This window comes from Mytilus californianus, unplaced genomic scaffold (genome assembly GCF_021869535.1).
Source record: "Mytilus californianus isolate M0D057914Y unplaced genomic scaffold, xbMytCali1.0.p SCAF_1, whole genome shotgun sequence".
NCBI classification, from domain to species: Eukaryota; Metazoa; Mollusca; class Bivalvia; order Mytilida; family Mytilidae; genus Mytilus; species Mytilus californianus.
Window position 1 is genome coordinate 55,326,275 of NW_026262581.1, and position 16,059 is coordinate 55,342,333.

General features: G+C 30.7%; 1 protein-coding gene across 1 annotated transcript; it reads right to left on the reverse strand.

Moving 5' to 3' along the window:
- Window positions 1–2,542: 2,542 nt before the first annotated feature.
- On the reverse strand, window positions 2,543–13,789 carry LOC127721773 (OTU domain-containing protein 5-B-like). Its single transcript, XM_052228568.1, has 10 exons — window positions 13,240–13,789; window positions 11,767–11,860; window positions 11,182–11,246; window positions 10,468–10,624; window positions 9,410–9,558; window positions 8,247–8,309; window positions 7,565–7,696; window positions 6,909–7,125; window positions 6,460–6,591; window positions 2,543–5,149 (listed from the first exon to the last, which is right to left on the reverse strand). The coding sequence occupies exons 1-10, from the start codon at window positions 13,648–13,650 to the stop codon at window positions 5,037–5,039; spliced, it is 1,533 nt and encodes a 510-aa protein (XP_052084528.1). The 5' UTR covers window positions 13,651–13,789; the 3' UTR covers window positions 2,543–5,036.
- Between the last annotated feature and the right edge of the window lie 2,270 nt (window positions 13,790–16,059).

The following is a 16,059-nucleotide window of genomic DNA, read 5'->3' on the forward strand; positions in this document are numbered from 1 at the left end:
TAAGGGCAATAACTCCTGTAAGAAGTCATCTGACAGTTTTGAAGCATGTAGACAATGTGTAGATCTCATCATTCTGATCATTTCTGCACTGTCAGATTTTCTCTATTCATAGCTGTTTTCCAGATAATAGACAAAACTTGCATTTTACCCCTATGTTCTATATTTAGCCATGTCGCCCATGTTGGTTGGCAGGCGGGGTCAACGGACACATTTTTAGGCTTCATACCCTAATGATGATTGTGGCCAAGTTTGGTTAAGTTGATCCTTTAGTGTCATAGAAGATTTTTGTAAAAGTTAACAACGGACGACGACAAACGCCAAGTGATGAGAAAAGCTGGTCACTAAATATTGGTCGTCTAACAGGAATACATTCATATATGTCAGGTGGTGTATATATTTTACAATGAATCACCCATAAAATACTACTTTTTTAAACTGTGAAAAAAACCCTTGTTAAAATATTGCATACAGTGTTTACTGTAAATTCAGAAATTATTGTGTACATTTGTTATTGCAATTCTTCAAGAATGGACAAAAATGCGAGAATAATTATAGCGAAATTCAGAAAATCTTCATCAGATTAATGTATCAGATATCAGAATATGAGTTCTCATTACTGCTATACTTACTCAGTTGTATTATTTGCATTACAGCCAAAAGTTATTATTAGGTTAGGTATACTACCCTCCTGTCAAAGAGGTCTAGTCCTACAGACAGATAGATTGGTTATCTGTCGGACTAGTCTACTCTCAAAGAAGGGTAGTATACCTTACCTAATAATGACTTCATGGTTCCTCTAGCAAGCAAGCTAACCAGAGATTTTGTTTGAAACTACACAGTCAAGTCCGATGACTGTAATAAAAACCTGGCACTAATTTCTGAATTTACAGTAACTATGTCTTCTTCTTGCATTAAATAAGGGCATATCAACATATTTTCTTTATGGGATAAGGCAATTAATACACAGACAAGTTCCTTTTGAGAATCATTTTAATTCATGATCCATGTGTACAACTATTATTTTCAGATGTACATGCAACAAAATCATACTCTTTTAATCTGTAACAGATCTTTAGTTTCTGTCAACAAAACACATATCCAAAATAAAACATATTTGTAAATTCTTACTTATTGAATATCTAATTTTGTTTTAACTATATAAAAAAATAAACAAATGTATATAATTCTTTGTGTTATAAAACAAGTACCTTCCAAACTCAATTTTTTATTGCTTACCAACACTGCACTGAAGATGGATGATCAAAATCTCAAAATTTTTCCCTCTAAAATTAGAAAAATTACCCAAAAAATTGGATGCTGGATCAGTGGATAAAATTATATATCCGACCCTATAAATTTTTTTAATCAATTCTTGCTATGACTTTATTTTAATTTGTCAAGAAATTTACAGAACACTTATAATAACATTTGACCTGGTGAAACTTTTCGACTTGTTGTGTCCTTTTTATTTATCATAAAATTATTCAGTAATGAATTATCTGTTGATAGCTGCATCTATTACACTTGAAACAGTATATTAAATCAAGACATTTTCTAAAGAAAACAAAACAAGATACAGTTTTAAAGTGGTAAGTTTTTATCAATATTTATGTTTAATTCCTTTGTAAATACATCCCCCTTTATATATATTTTTTACAACCAAAACCATGTTTGTTTTCACCCAATATCCTTGCAAATGATAAAATCTGTTTCAATTATTTTCATATACCAGTATTGTAAGTTTAGGAGTTTTAGTGCGGTTTTATTTTTCCCAGTGTTGAATAAAATTCTTTCTTTTTAAGTCCAGGAAATGCTTCATACAAATAATGTTGTAGAAATTTAAAATGTGAGTTCTTATTTTTTGCACTATTTTCCAATAGCAAACATTTCTGAATTTTATGTAATCATATTTAAAGATTTGATAAGTAATTCAATATTGCTCAGTTCAGATACTTGATACTGGTGACTTTGCCTTAAGGTTACCTGAGTTCCACATGAACAATTTTGGTTTCAACACAAGACATTATTTCTTGATAAAATAATAGGTTAACACCAATATGGTTTTACTTGTAAATATATGTAAATAATCAAATATTTAAAAAAGTTAAATGAATTTTTAGTAAAATTTACCACATACAACTTTTTTTTGGGGAAAAAGTTTTTTTTTAGAAATAAAACATCTATTATGGGATATCTATAGTGAAGACCCACATAATTATATTATATAATTCATTAATTATTTCAAGAAAAAAATAGCCATACATACTCTTATATTATAATGACACAATATACAATTGAAAATTAAGCAATGGGCATGTGAATATTATTGTGAAATGTAATATTTACACATTGAATAGTGAAAGACTATTAATTTTTTACTCATTATTGTCATAAATCTTAGAAAAGAACATTTTAGTTCGATAACTATACCTATCTAAGAGCTGTTCCAGATTTTGATGTGTTTGTTGCTGTAGGAGGGGAGAGGATTGGGAAGCAATTTTTTATAATTCCATCCACATACAATATATTTTTTTTCTACATGTAATTCTATATGATTCTTTAAGCTATTGTCCAAGAAAAATACAACAACCCATCTAATCTTTAATTAAAATGTCCTGACCTCCCCACACATTCAATTACGGAACAACCCTAAACTGAAAATGAGCAACAATACAAATAGATATTGTTGTAGACAGAACACTTGATTTTCCTTTTTGTTAAATCCTATTTGCATATTCACACTACACAAAATGTTACACTAAATAAGAAATGAACACAAAGCCTGAAATGAATTATTAAAACTATCATACTCCCTCCATTTTCATTCCGTTTATACTGTCTAAAATATTACATAATATAACAATTTATAGGGTAGAGCCTTTTAATACTTTACCACCAATGTAAAAAAAACATAGATATTGGTATCTATTAGACCAAGTATGAAATACATGATAAATAATTATAATTAACAAATTAGGAATCATAGCACTGAACTAATAATCACAGATTTATATATCCAAGACCACTTAATAAGATTGAAAAAATGCCATAACACGGAGTTACTTGTTGAACTGACATCCCTGGGTATGTATTCAAAATATTGTTCATCTGATGAAGAAAATAAAAGGGTAAGCCGTCAAATAAATATTAATAGGCCAGAATAATAATATTCTTTGATTTTCAATCCTTAACAAACCCATTTTCCTCCCATTAAAAATACTTTTATATAAATCAATTCTACATTTAAAATAGATCATCAAAAAAACTAAATACCTGCCAAATTAAAATTTTGGGGATAATAATAGGATGAGAATTTAGAATTTTAATAAAATTTATCATGTTTCCTCTTTTTCTTTCTTCATTTTATTCAAGAAATGAAGTGCAATCATTTCATTACAAATTTTATTAAAGAAAGCAACTGAAAATGTGTCTAAACAAACAATTCAGAAGGAGTGGATGTATTCAAAATATGGATGATGATGTCTATGGTAGAATTTTATCGAGATTCATTTCTGTTTGACCTAAGTTATAAAAATCTTTGTATAATCTTTGAGACAATAGAGCAATCTATATAGAAAAATAAGCCTATACAGTCATGATATCTTCTTTAGGACTTTATCGGTTTCAAGGGTAATTTGCATAATTATAAAAGGGTTATGGAAATTTGAAAATTAATCTTTACTGTTGCTGAAAGTACCAATAACATATGTCAACAGATTTTTCATGAGTTGTAAATATTCAATTTGAAATGTAATCAAAGTAATTTAAAGGATGATATAAGAAGCTATGCCTGTCAAATGGTCTTGGAATAAAAGAAAAAAAAAACAAAGATAAATGCAAAAGAAAAAAAAACAGTCATCAGCACTAGACTTGTTTCTCTAATTATCACAATATAAACAAATCTCTTAATATATTGTACTACAAAAATTCATAAGGCAAGTTATAGTTTTAAAAACAACATGAAAAATTCAAAATGGTATCCTTATATAAAAATCAATCATATTACTATATGCTCTGATTAATATGTTGTCTTAGTCCTCTTGGAAAATAGCTTTTTTTACTTTTTTTGTTCTTAGTTTTATGTTAGGAACCATTGTACTTGTATCCTTCAATGGGACATTTTTTTTTATAAACAAGGTCCAATTTTCCTGGCCTCTTCCCGATAGACTTACGATTTTGAATTATTCTGGTCATTTTTTTTCTCTCTCTGATTTTGTTCAATGTTCAATTACAAAAAAAAAGATAGAGGAAAGGACTTTTTTAAATGTGTCAAATACAAAAATTTGAGGTTGCAAAATTTGAATTTAAGATTTTTTTCACTAGACCAGTGAATATCTTTAAGTACAAAAGTGATGAAACAAGCTTATTTATTTGTTCATATAGAACATGTTTGAAAATAAAACATATTTGACAAGAAAAAAATCTGAGAAACCAATAGTTGTTTTGGCTCCTCTCACATTCCTCACTAGAGGTGTTCCTATCTAATTTCTGTCTAATAAAATAAATACAATTCAATATTTTTCAATATATATAAATATATTTATTTAAAGGATGTGCAACATGATGAAACTAACATTGAAAATAAATTATTGTACAAATTTGTTTCTTTATACCATTATATAATTATGTATAGCTATAATTCTAAGTGTACATTTGTAATAAGCACAATGAAATAATGTAAAAATATCGGGACTGTGCAAAACAGAAAGGGCAGTAAAACTGGTCATAACAAATATAAAATGACTGTTAAAAAGGTTTGTAAATCTGCTCCTGGCATTTTTGATACAAATAACTTTGCACTTCATACAAAAAATTCTCTTTTTCTTTCAAAAACATCTAAATAAAACATAAGACTTCATAATCAAAACAATTCTAAAATTTACGCACCCTGAAACATTTCAACAGGAATATGTCAACAATAGGTTTTGACCAATATATTTCTGTAGTGAGAAATAACTGAGAATTTATTTAATAATTCTGCTGTTTAGAGAAGTGCAAAAATTTGAAAATTAAAAAAATCTATTGAAAACTACATGTTAGCTGTTAAAGGGAGACAAATCAGAGTTTTTCCTCAAGCTGTCTAAATATTCTTGTTGGGACTGCGCAAGAACTTGTGCAAGGATGTCATCTTCATCCCAGTCTTGATATCCTGAAAAATATTTATTTTTTTCATTAAAATACAAAAATGTACAGTAAGATTCTGGCTATTGTCAATCATTGAATGAATATATGTTGTGTTTACCATGGCGACACTGACTTAGTTTGTTGTCGGTTATGAAAACCTCTCTTTTAATTTCACATGTTTCTAGATGTTAAAATTATACTTGTTCTGAAAGAAATAATGTTGAAGAAACCTGAATAAGAGAGTAGTTGGATTGACATGTATAAGAAAGCAGTAAGAGAAACATGAATAAGAAAGCACAGTTGGAGAAACATGAATAAGAAAGCAGTTGGAGAAACATGAATAAGAAAGCAGATGGAGAAACATAAATAAGAAACCAGTTGGAGAAACATGAATAAGAAACCAGTTGGAGAAACATGAATAAGAAAGCAATCTAACAAAAAATTAACATTCAAAGAAGCTTCTAAAATGAGGGGACCTTAAATGATTAAGTTGACTCTTAATTTAAAGTGCAGTTTGGTCTTTTATTGCTGGAGGTAACAAAGAAAGGCTGATTGCTTATGACACTAGGTGAACCCCACCAGCTATTTATCATATTTGTACCTTCTCAGGTATCTCATCAATGATCATTACAAAAGTTGTTAATGAATTCAACAGACACTTATCAGCCATCAACACCTAATTTCAAAATGAATAATAACCTTTAATTAGATTCCTGACTAGGTAAAAGTATATAAATATCCAGTGGGAATCAACTACAGTCAAACCTGCTATAAAGGTCACCTCTATTCAATGAAAACCTGCCTTGTCAGGTCACCCTCTTCATGTCCCACTATAGAAATACTGTTGCATTTTAAACATCAATTCAAAGGTCAAACCTGGTAAAAGTTCAGTTTTATCTGGTCCAAAGGGAGACCTTTATATTATCCAGGTTTGACTGTTATTTTTTAAAGCAATCAACCCTCCACTGTCACCTCCAACCCAAAAGAACAGATGGCATTTTAAAATACAATAGTCAACTTAATCATTTAGAACCCTTAATTTAGAAGATACCTTGTGAGCAGCAACCCTCTATCAAAAAAATTCTTGTAGGAAACAAGCTCTGGAATGCTATACCAACTTGGAGATTTGTAGAAAATTTTTCTTGACATTAATTGTGATTCTGGTAAAATATTTTTTTCTGCTGACTCCCACCGAGTTATTCCGAAAATATACAGTAAAAGAAATCAAAATTGTTAAAAACCTATATCCAATCAAGAAAGTGCCATAACAGTTATATATATACTTGAACTAAACAGGGAAAAGATATTAGCACTTATAGCAATGTCTATACTAACCACTCAGCAGTGAAGACTGGTGATTCATCAAAGAACTGGTTTCATCAAAGCTAAAAACACCACCAACAGCTCCCTGGGGTATAGAAACTGTGGCTTCCATAGCTTCTACTTCAGGATGTGCTTTTGGTGAACCTTGAAACAACAAAGTTATAAATTATAGAAATTGTGTACATTATTACCTTTTGATTATGACTTGTTTAAAATATAAGTTCTATGTGTGAGACAGCTGAGTATCAAAATGGTAGATTATTAGACTTAAAACTTTGCTTTCACCGGAAATTGATTCCCTGCTGTTTTACACAGAGAAAGCATAACAACTTCAATACCCACTGATTTGTTTTGGTTCTATTTATGGGAGACTCTATCAAATTTAACATGATTATAACTGTAGCATGCAAATTACTTCTAGAAACAAGTTTTATAAGGGACCCATTTGCAATTAAACTTACCTGTTCGTCCTTGTTCGCTAAGTTTTGGAGAATGATGTTCAGGAATATCAACCTGTTGTGGGCTGTTTTGTTGTGAATTAGGGTTACTACGGTTACGAGGAGATCTTCCCATCCTCCCTTCAGAAGAGCTAGGTTTATCACTGTACATTAAATCACAGGATGAACTACAGGTAGCACTTGGTAAACAACTGGTACATGTAGCACTTGCTGATCTTGTCTAAAATACAATAAAACACATTTTCAAAATTTTCTTAAGATGTACTCTATATGTGATAGAAATATAAGTTCATACACGTGTGTTACATATAAATATTTGCCACAGATTTGTCTGTGTCAATATCAATCAAGTCTATACACCTTATAGATTTTTGTCCATTATTTTGGGAAATAAATGTACAGATCAACAGAATGTTTTAACTGCATTGTGATATACATGTAGAAGTATCTAATTCACACAGTTTCAAAGTAGATGATATCTCCAAGAAATTTTTTATGGAACCTACAGGGTCAATTTCAAAATCTTTTATAATTTGTTCAATTGAATAGCAATATCTTTTCAAATGAAAATTAAACAATGCAATAGAAATAACATTTACCCAAACAATAAGGTAACACCTATTGTTTTATTTAAATGTCATTTTTTGCCAGTTTCTTACAGAAGTATGAGATTTTGCCCTATTTTGATTGTCCATCAACCACTGGAGATAAGACTCTCTTGCCACCTGTTCTTCTATGGTTTCTTGGGTAACTTCCCAGTCTGTTTCTTTCAGTTTATCTTCTAACATACACTGAAAATATTAAAAAAATATATCAACCTTTTATACACATACATTTTGTATTACTATTTGCACTGTCACACTGTGTGTAAAGAGCAGCCATTGTTAAAAGACAAATCTGAAACTGCTGTCTGGCTATCATTCAAAGAACATAAAACATAAGCATCATCAAAACATATAAACAAAGATTTGTCACAAGTCTGTATGTAATACTTTGTCCTTTCTCTTTTTTCCCTCAGTAACTCTACTAACAACACATATCGACTAACAAACTAACAAACCAATGTACACAGCTGATAGTACATAACAGAAAATAGTCAAACCTTACAAATTACACAGGAATTTTTGACTTACCATTGTGCTATCTGATTTTTTATAAATGTGGTGCTGTAGTTTTAGGGAAATAATGTTTTTTTCAATTCCCATGGTGCTATTTGAAAATACTGAAAGTACTCACTGTTACTCCAACATCGCCATCAATTCATATTTATTGACTGTTTTTTTATTAAAACAGAAGTTATCTTATACAGTACATACAATGTAACCTATATGAAGACCATACCTTTTCTATATGAGTGTTTTCAGACTGTTGTACAGCATCACCCATAAGATTTTTCTCAGCTAACTGTGAACAGAAATTAAGACAAGATGAAATTATAATATTTAAAATAAATTTGACTGTTATCAGCAAATGTTTGCTTAACTAGTTGAGCTAGTATAATAAACAGCTGCGCCAACAGCAAAAGATATGACCGCTGTATATATATCAAATTTGAATAAAATGAAACATTGTAAAAAGCATGAGAATTAAAAAAAAATAAATAAATGGGGAATGTGTCCATGGGACACATTTGATGCTCTCGCTTGCATATCATATAAAGTTATAAAGGGACATAACGGAAGAACGATAAAAGTGACACTACCCTTTGTGTTTGTGTTTGATTTGAGTTTTGTGGTAATAAGTATTGTGTATAAGTTTCATAACATTTGGTTGAGGCAAACATATGTTTGAGAACAGAAACAAAAAGTCAGCAATTTTTCCATTTGTAAAAGGGCATAACTCGACAGTTAATGCGACACCAGTCACACCACCAAAATTCAAACTTGATCTGTGTTTTGTGGTAATAAGGTTTGTGAACAAGTTTCATAACATTTGGTTGATGCAAATTAAAATTAGAGAACGGAAACCAACTTTGGGACGTACGTACGTACAGAAGGACAGACGTACAGACTGACAAGGGTAAAACTTAATGCCCCCTACGCCACAACAGTCCTGCTATCCAAAAATTTTCTGAAAAGAAAAGGTGAATACTTTCACCAATCCATTCAACAGTTTAAAGTTTGAAGTAAATGATTTAAGCATACTCAAACTATGTGTATGACTATGTGAAAAATTGTCTGATGTCTGACAAATTGACAAATAAAGTCATAAAAATGGAATGACAAATCTAAATATGTTCAAAAGGGAGCTTACTTTTTTACAAATCATTACAACATAAAGTTTGAAGTAATTTGATACCAGCATACTCTAGTTAGTATGGACATGAGCAAAATTGCCTCAAAATCTGAATGTTAAAGTCCTATAACTATATGATTTTTTTAAACTTTCAATTTCACAAGGTACATGTAGCTTACTTCTACCCATCCAAATTTAATAACCAATATTATAAAACATATCCATCTTTTTCATCATACAATGTTTATATCCTTACTATTTATACATACCCCTGGTTGAAATCCTGGTAGACCAAGACCAACACCAATGGTAGCTTTATATGGATCCGTTATTGAGTTATAGTGTGTATTCTGATGATAACTTATTCTAATCGGTTCATTATCTGTTTTGTAGGAACAGCTGAATGTATTTATTGGTTCTGTAATAGAAAATTGAACAAATACAGAAGGAAAAATAAAGAAAAGCTTTTAGTCAATTTATTAAAATATAACTTTGAGATTTGTTTTTACAGCTGAGAATCCTTGATTTCAATATTTGACTTCATTGGATATTATAAAACTCTTTTTATTATGGACAAACCAAATACATAAATAAAAATTAAAAAAAACCTGTTATGATTGGTTTGTTTCTTCATATTATATATTGTATATCGGTCTTGGTTCATTTCTTGCAAATTGAGTCATTTCTGCTTTTAACTGTTTGTTTCTTTACTTTATACAGTGTGCTTGACATTTTAAAAATTATTCATATACCTCTGCATAGTGTCCTGGTTTTTATTGTTGGTGTATTGTTTATTTTTATGGAAGTGTATACAAATTTCCATCTAAATGACATCGAATGACTCCTATATTTTGCAGGCAAGTCAACTAGTATTCGGTGACGTCTAACAAATTCTACTTGCAATTCAAATGAAGGCAATAACTGTGCAAAAAAAGGAAAATATTTGCCTTCCATTTCATTCCAGCAGACAAAATAATTCAATTGCAGCTTATTTTGAAAATAATTTATTGCTACCTTTTTGTTGTCAAATTTTAGTGTTTAACACAATCTAATAGTAAGCCTATCATATCGTCTAAGCAATATTGTTAAAAACAGGATATTGAAAATTAGCACTGTGCAAAGAGTTAACTTTGTTGGAAGTCTACTGACTCTCTTTAATAGCACCTTTCCAATTACCAAATTTGTTCCAAAATTTAAAAAAAATTTCAAACAGAAACAATTCATAGGTAGGAAAAACAATTTCCTTGCTTTTGCAAAATATTTTAAAATTGGAAACGATGCCGGTAATTGGAAAAAGGACTATTTAATATATAATTACAGTACAAACCTAGACTATATTGATAAACTTCAATAGATCTATTGAATAATTCACATATTGCTTGCATTTCTACATGATTCCCATGACAATTATCAAGTCTTTTACGATTTAGATATGTTGTAAAGTCCTCTGTGACATAGTGTGAAAAATAATCAGCATTCTTTGCCTGTAATAAAAATGTTATACACATTTGTAGGGATCACAAAAGACACCTTTTCCCCTAGTTCAGTATACATAACATTAATCAGGAACCTTCAAAAAGACTTGGAATCTTTTGTGTAGAAAATCTTATCTAAAGTTACTGGATTTAGCTAAATGTATTTCAATTAATTAATAACTAACCCATGAATTTGAATGTTTAAAAATATTTATAATGCATACACCTTTTATGGTTTTAAATTCAAGAGGCTAAAAAAGTGGCCTTATCATACCTTTTCCTTTGCAGTCCAACCTGCCATTATTTTTTGTATTAAAACCCTCAACACAAACAAACAATTATATGACAATTCAAACAACTATATAATACTGTTTGAGCATCCATATAATATTCAATTTAAAACTTCACAAAAGATTTAGGTCATCTTTAGATTTTTTATCAATTGTATGGCACTTTCAGTTTTAACTCTAGAATTATCAAAATTAGTTTGAATGAAAGGTAAAACATGACATATATCAATGAGACAGAAACTCAGTGACACAATTAACCAAAAAATATTTACTTACCATATAATCAACACAATTTTTTCTGACAGCTCCATGCATTTCTTGGTCACCATAAATCTGGTCAGCTTTAACAAAATAGTGAATTATTAGACATGTTAGTAGAGTTTATTATAGTACTTAACAAATGCTGTAGCAATTGCAAGCATAGTCAAAATGTGATAATTGTAAAACTATTCAATTCAAACAGTGAAAATATCTCATAAAAACAGATAATAGATTTATTACTGGTATGGTTGTGAACCATTTACAGCGTGAATTTGAAATTTGAACAGAGAAATGAATAATAATTATGATTTTAAAGTTATTTTTATAACATTTATGGTACATGTGTCATCTTCAAGATTTCATGATCCAGTCTACAAGTTTTAAAATTATATATGTAAACAATCAGTTGACATGCAGTTATTTGTGCATTGGTCAGCAGCCATGGTCACTGACATTTTTTTTTTGGGTTAACTGATCTTGAATTTGTGGGCCACTACTTTCAGATTTGGCAGCTAGGGCAAATTTTGGGTATTAAACCCTCCCTAGTTGTTTCCTATTCTTTGAAATTGTAAACAAATTCTGTTACAAAATGTTACTAACCAACTGCCCTGAATAAACATGCTCCATCTTCTCCCATCTTCTTTATAACAAATCCTTTCTGTTCTTTTAATGAAGTTTCAAACCAACTTTCAAGCTAAATTATATAAAATTGTTATGTAAAATATAATAAAATTACAGTTTAATGATTATCTAGTAATTTAGAATTTTTAACCACAGTTATTTGAAGTTCCACAACATGTAAATCTTGGATCATTAATGTAATACATTCTCCGTAATTCCATATCAATGAGCTGCTTCCTGGATTAATTAAGCCTTTTTAATTCTAATAGCTTGTCAATTTTAATCTTAGGTTAAAAAAATTGTAATTACGGGTCAATTTGGTTTGTCTGAGACATCCTGAGCTTTGATTTTTTTTCAATGAGAAAACTGAAAGGTATGCAATAAAAAAAAAATTTAAACACAATATGCATTACGATTGTAACTTGTTTGCATCAACAAAAGAAACAAATTTCATAATTAATTAACAGGTTCAAAAAGGGATAGAACAAAGTCAATTGAAGCATTGCATTATGATTTACACAAAATATGACCAAGTTCTCAAATTTTGATGTCTTGATCCTTTCCTGAAATTTCCAACATAAAAAGATTCACCGTTCTCCCAATGGCCTTTTACCATCATGGTAATGTGATGCTATATTGCTTGAATGTAAATACTAATGCTATCTGAGATTATTATGTTATAGATTGTGTTATGGATGTGATGCTATAATTTCTAGAAATAAGATGGTATTTTAAAATTCCCCGTTTATCAGGATGCTTTATGAAGTTTGTGGGGAGAACACTGAGATTATAGTACAATGTTCTGTACTAAGTTTGCCAGAAGTGATTCACACCTGGGCTGCTCCATTACCAGTAAGAGACGACTTTCAAATTTCTACATTTTCCTTTAATTTTTACTTCCAATACATGATCTTCCAATTGTCATGATTGTCATGATTGTTACTTTTTCCCAGAAAAATTTGATGTCACAAAACATATATCTATACTTCACAATGTCCTACATGTATGATGTGTTTCCCCTCTCCCAAATGACCCTAGGTCAACTTGGACATTTAATTTATGAAATTGAAATTGGAATCTCCTATATGTCACATTGCTCACATTTTATAATCACATTAAAATTTTTTTGTTCAAATACATCATTTACCAATAAGTCTTAGGGTCAACCAGATTTACCCATTTATTATAAAGAAATTGGACTAAGGTGCAATATCATAACAATCACCATGTTCATGATAAACTAGTGGACAAAACTCGTCAAAAGCATGACAAGGTTACATTATCATTTCTAGAATTGGACGAAGTATAGTGCTATCATAATAATAAGGGAAAGTAACAAAATAGCAATATAGTGCCATCTTCCCCAAAAGTTCACTGTAAGAAGATTGATTGGTCAAGTTTCTGTTATGACAACAGACACATCAATTTTTACAATATTAAAAACTTGCACACCTCTTCTATATTATCTGGACACTTTGGTGGTACATATTCATCATCACTATTATGTCCAGTAATTGTTTCTTCATACTCATTTGCCTGTGAAGAGGATGAAGCTGCATGTGGTGTTGATCTTTGGTGATTATGTAGTCTGTGTTTTCTTACACTTCTATGGGGCGATGACCTGTGACGCCTCTTATTGCTGTTTGAAGCATCAAACCCTTCGTAAGATCCGCCTGGATCTTGCCCAGGTAGAAGTTCGTCCCGTGAAGTGGACGGCAACCATCTTGTTGGCGAATTTCTGCCCCGACTTGGTTTTTCGTGTCGGTTTTCGCTGGTTGTATGTGAATGACCCAGTGATGAATGGTCAGTAGTTTCCGTTTCATTTTTATCTTTATTTGGCTTTTTCTTCGGTAAAATAGTCATTGTTCAGTGCAATATATATCTGTGTAACTAAATTTTATTTCACTATTTATTGGTTTTCCCTTTAATTCCCGTAATTATCAAAATTATATTGCCCTTCGTCTAAGTTGCATATTGACAATGGCGTCTGGTACGTGACGTCATGCGTAATATTTTGGTTTTCAACTATTTCCGGTAAACTGGTCTATCATATTTCCAGAAAAGAATATTTTATCAGAAGTCGCCAGCAAGTATCTTTATTCAACTAAAAGGTAAAATTGTGCTAATAGTAAGTCTAACTCAAATAAAATAAAATAGCGAAACCTGTGTCATTAATTGATATAAAACGTTAATTTTCAGTCAGTTTGATGGTAAAAAGTATTAATAATAATACAGAACTTCGAGGTAAATTCAAAAATGGGAACGTGAGTCCATAAAACCAGACAAAATCAAACGCTCGGCTATATCAACCAACGGAATGAATGATGGTCAAGCATGAAGATACATTTTTATTGATTAATAATGTTTAAAACCTTTTTCTAGATTTGAACTCAACCAAAGTTGGTCTGCTTGTAAGTTTGATTTTGAACAATATAATTTGATTTTAATGACTTATTTTAATTTTTTTATATTGGAACAAAAATGTGTCTGTAAATATAAACCTGAGATATTAAATATATATTTTTTTCATATTCAGTAATCTTCTTCCGCTATTGTCGCTGTAGAAATTATAAAATTGAGAATGGAAATGGGAAATATGTCAAAGAGACAACAACCCACCAAAGAGCACACAACAGCCGAAGGCCACCAATGGGTCTTCAACGCAGCGAGAAAATCCCGCATCCGGAGGTGGTCCTCAGCTGGCCCCTAAATAAAATTGTGTACTAGTTCAGTGAAAATGGACGTCACCCTAAACTCCAAAACATATAAATGAACTAAAATTTAAAAACATACAAGACTAACAAAAGCCAGAGGCTCCTGACTTGGGACAGGCGCAAAAATGCGGCGGGGTTAAACATGTTTTGTGAGATCTCAACCCTCCCCCTATACCTCTAGCCAATGTAGAATAAAGAAACACATAGCAATACGCACAGTAAAACTCAGTTTAAAAGAAATCAATATTAATACCAAAATATGCAATCCTTAATGACTCGATAACAGTATCGTACGTAACTATATCCTTTCCGAATAAGTCTGTTTAAAGGTTTGGTTAGCTTTTGAGGTGAATGCCGACATTTTTGTGCTTTGTAAAGAATATTACCATAAAATATTGGGTGTGAAATACATAAACGTATAAGATGTCTAGCTGCATGTTGATTTATATTTACGAATGATGTCCTTGTACCGATGATAAAATTTAGTAAATGTTTTGACCAGTTTGTGATATCGAAAACCCTGGTGTAATAATTTTTCAGTAATACAGAGATTTCTTTCGTTGAAATCAAGTACGTTGTTGCATACTCGAGCGAATCGAACAAGTTGAGATATATAAACACCATAAGATGGCGACAAGGGAACGTCACCATCTAAAAATGGATAATTAACAATAGGAAATGAAAAATCATCTCTTTTATCATAAATTTTGGTATTAAGCTTCCCGTTAAAAGGAAAGGGCAGTGTTCATTGTTAGTATTAGCTTTATTTAAAGTTAGTTCGGCAGGATATAAATCTCTAGTGTACATACTGAAGTCGTCATTATTGAGAGCCAATATATCATCTAACTATCTAAAAGTGTTATTAAATTTTTGAATCAGATGTTGTTTCGATGGGTCTTTGCTGAGTTTAGTCATAAATTGTAACTCATAACAATACAGAAACAGATCCGCAATAAGTGGTGCACAGCTAGTCCCAATGGGAATTCCGATAACCTGACGATATACGGAATCTCCATAGCGAACAAAAATGTTATCTAGTAAAAATTCAAGGACAGTTGCAGTATCAAAGCAGGTCCAATTGACATTGAACATTTGTTGTTACTAAAAAATGACCTAAAAGAGTTTGAACATATATATTCGCATTCCGACTTTTTGAATGACCATTTCATCAGGTGTGTGAACTTTTTCTTAATAAGATTATGAGGCAACGTGGTATATAGGGTAGACAAATCAAAACTTTGAACAGATTCGAAATCACCAATATAAGCATGCAATTTATCAAGTACTTCCAACGAATTTTTGACACTCCAAAAGTAATTAATTCCACTATTTTCAAAGGCCTTATTTGAATAATTTATTACCAGGTTTTTGATTGTACCAAGTGTACTAGTAAGTAGAATAGATAGTTTAGTAGTGGAACAACGGCTTGAAGACGAAATAAATCTATCTTTGTAAGGAGTTTTGTGCAGCTTCGGAAGCCAGTACATAGTTGGAACTTTCATTGTATTTGGTTCTGCTTGTAAAGAGGTAGCTAAAAGTTTATGTTTGATACAGATGT

Coding starts and splice junctions, on each gene's coding strand:
- LOC127721773 (XM_052228568.1), bottom strand. CDS start 13,650: ATGACTATTTTACCGAAGAAAAAGCCAAATAAAGATAAAAATGAAACG. Junction 11,861..13,239: donor GTCCAGATAATATAGAAGAG/GTGTGCAAGTTT, acceptor TATATAATTTAG/CTTGAAAGTTGGTTTGAAAC. Junction 5,150..6,459: donor CCAGTCTTCACTGCTGAGTG/GTTAGTATAGAC, acceptor AATATTTTTCAG/GATATCAAGACTGGGATGAA.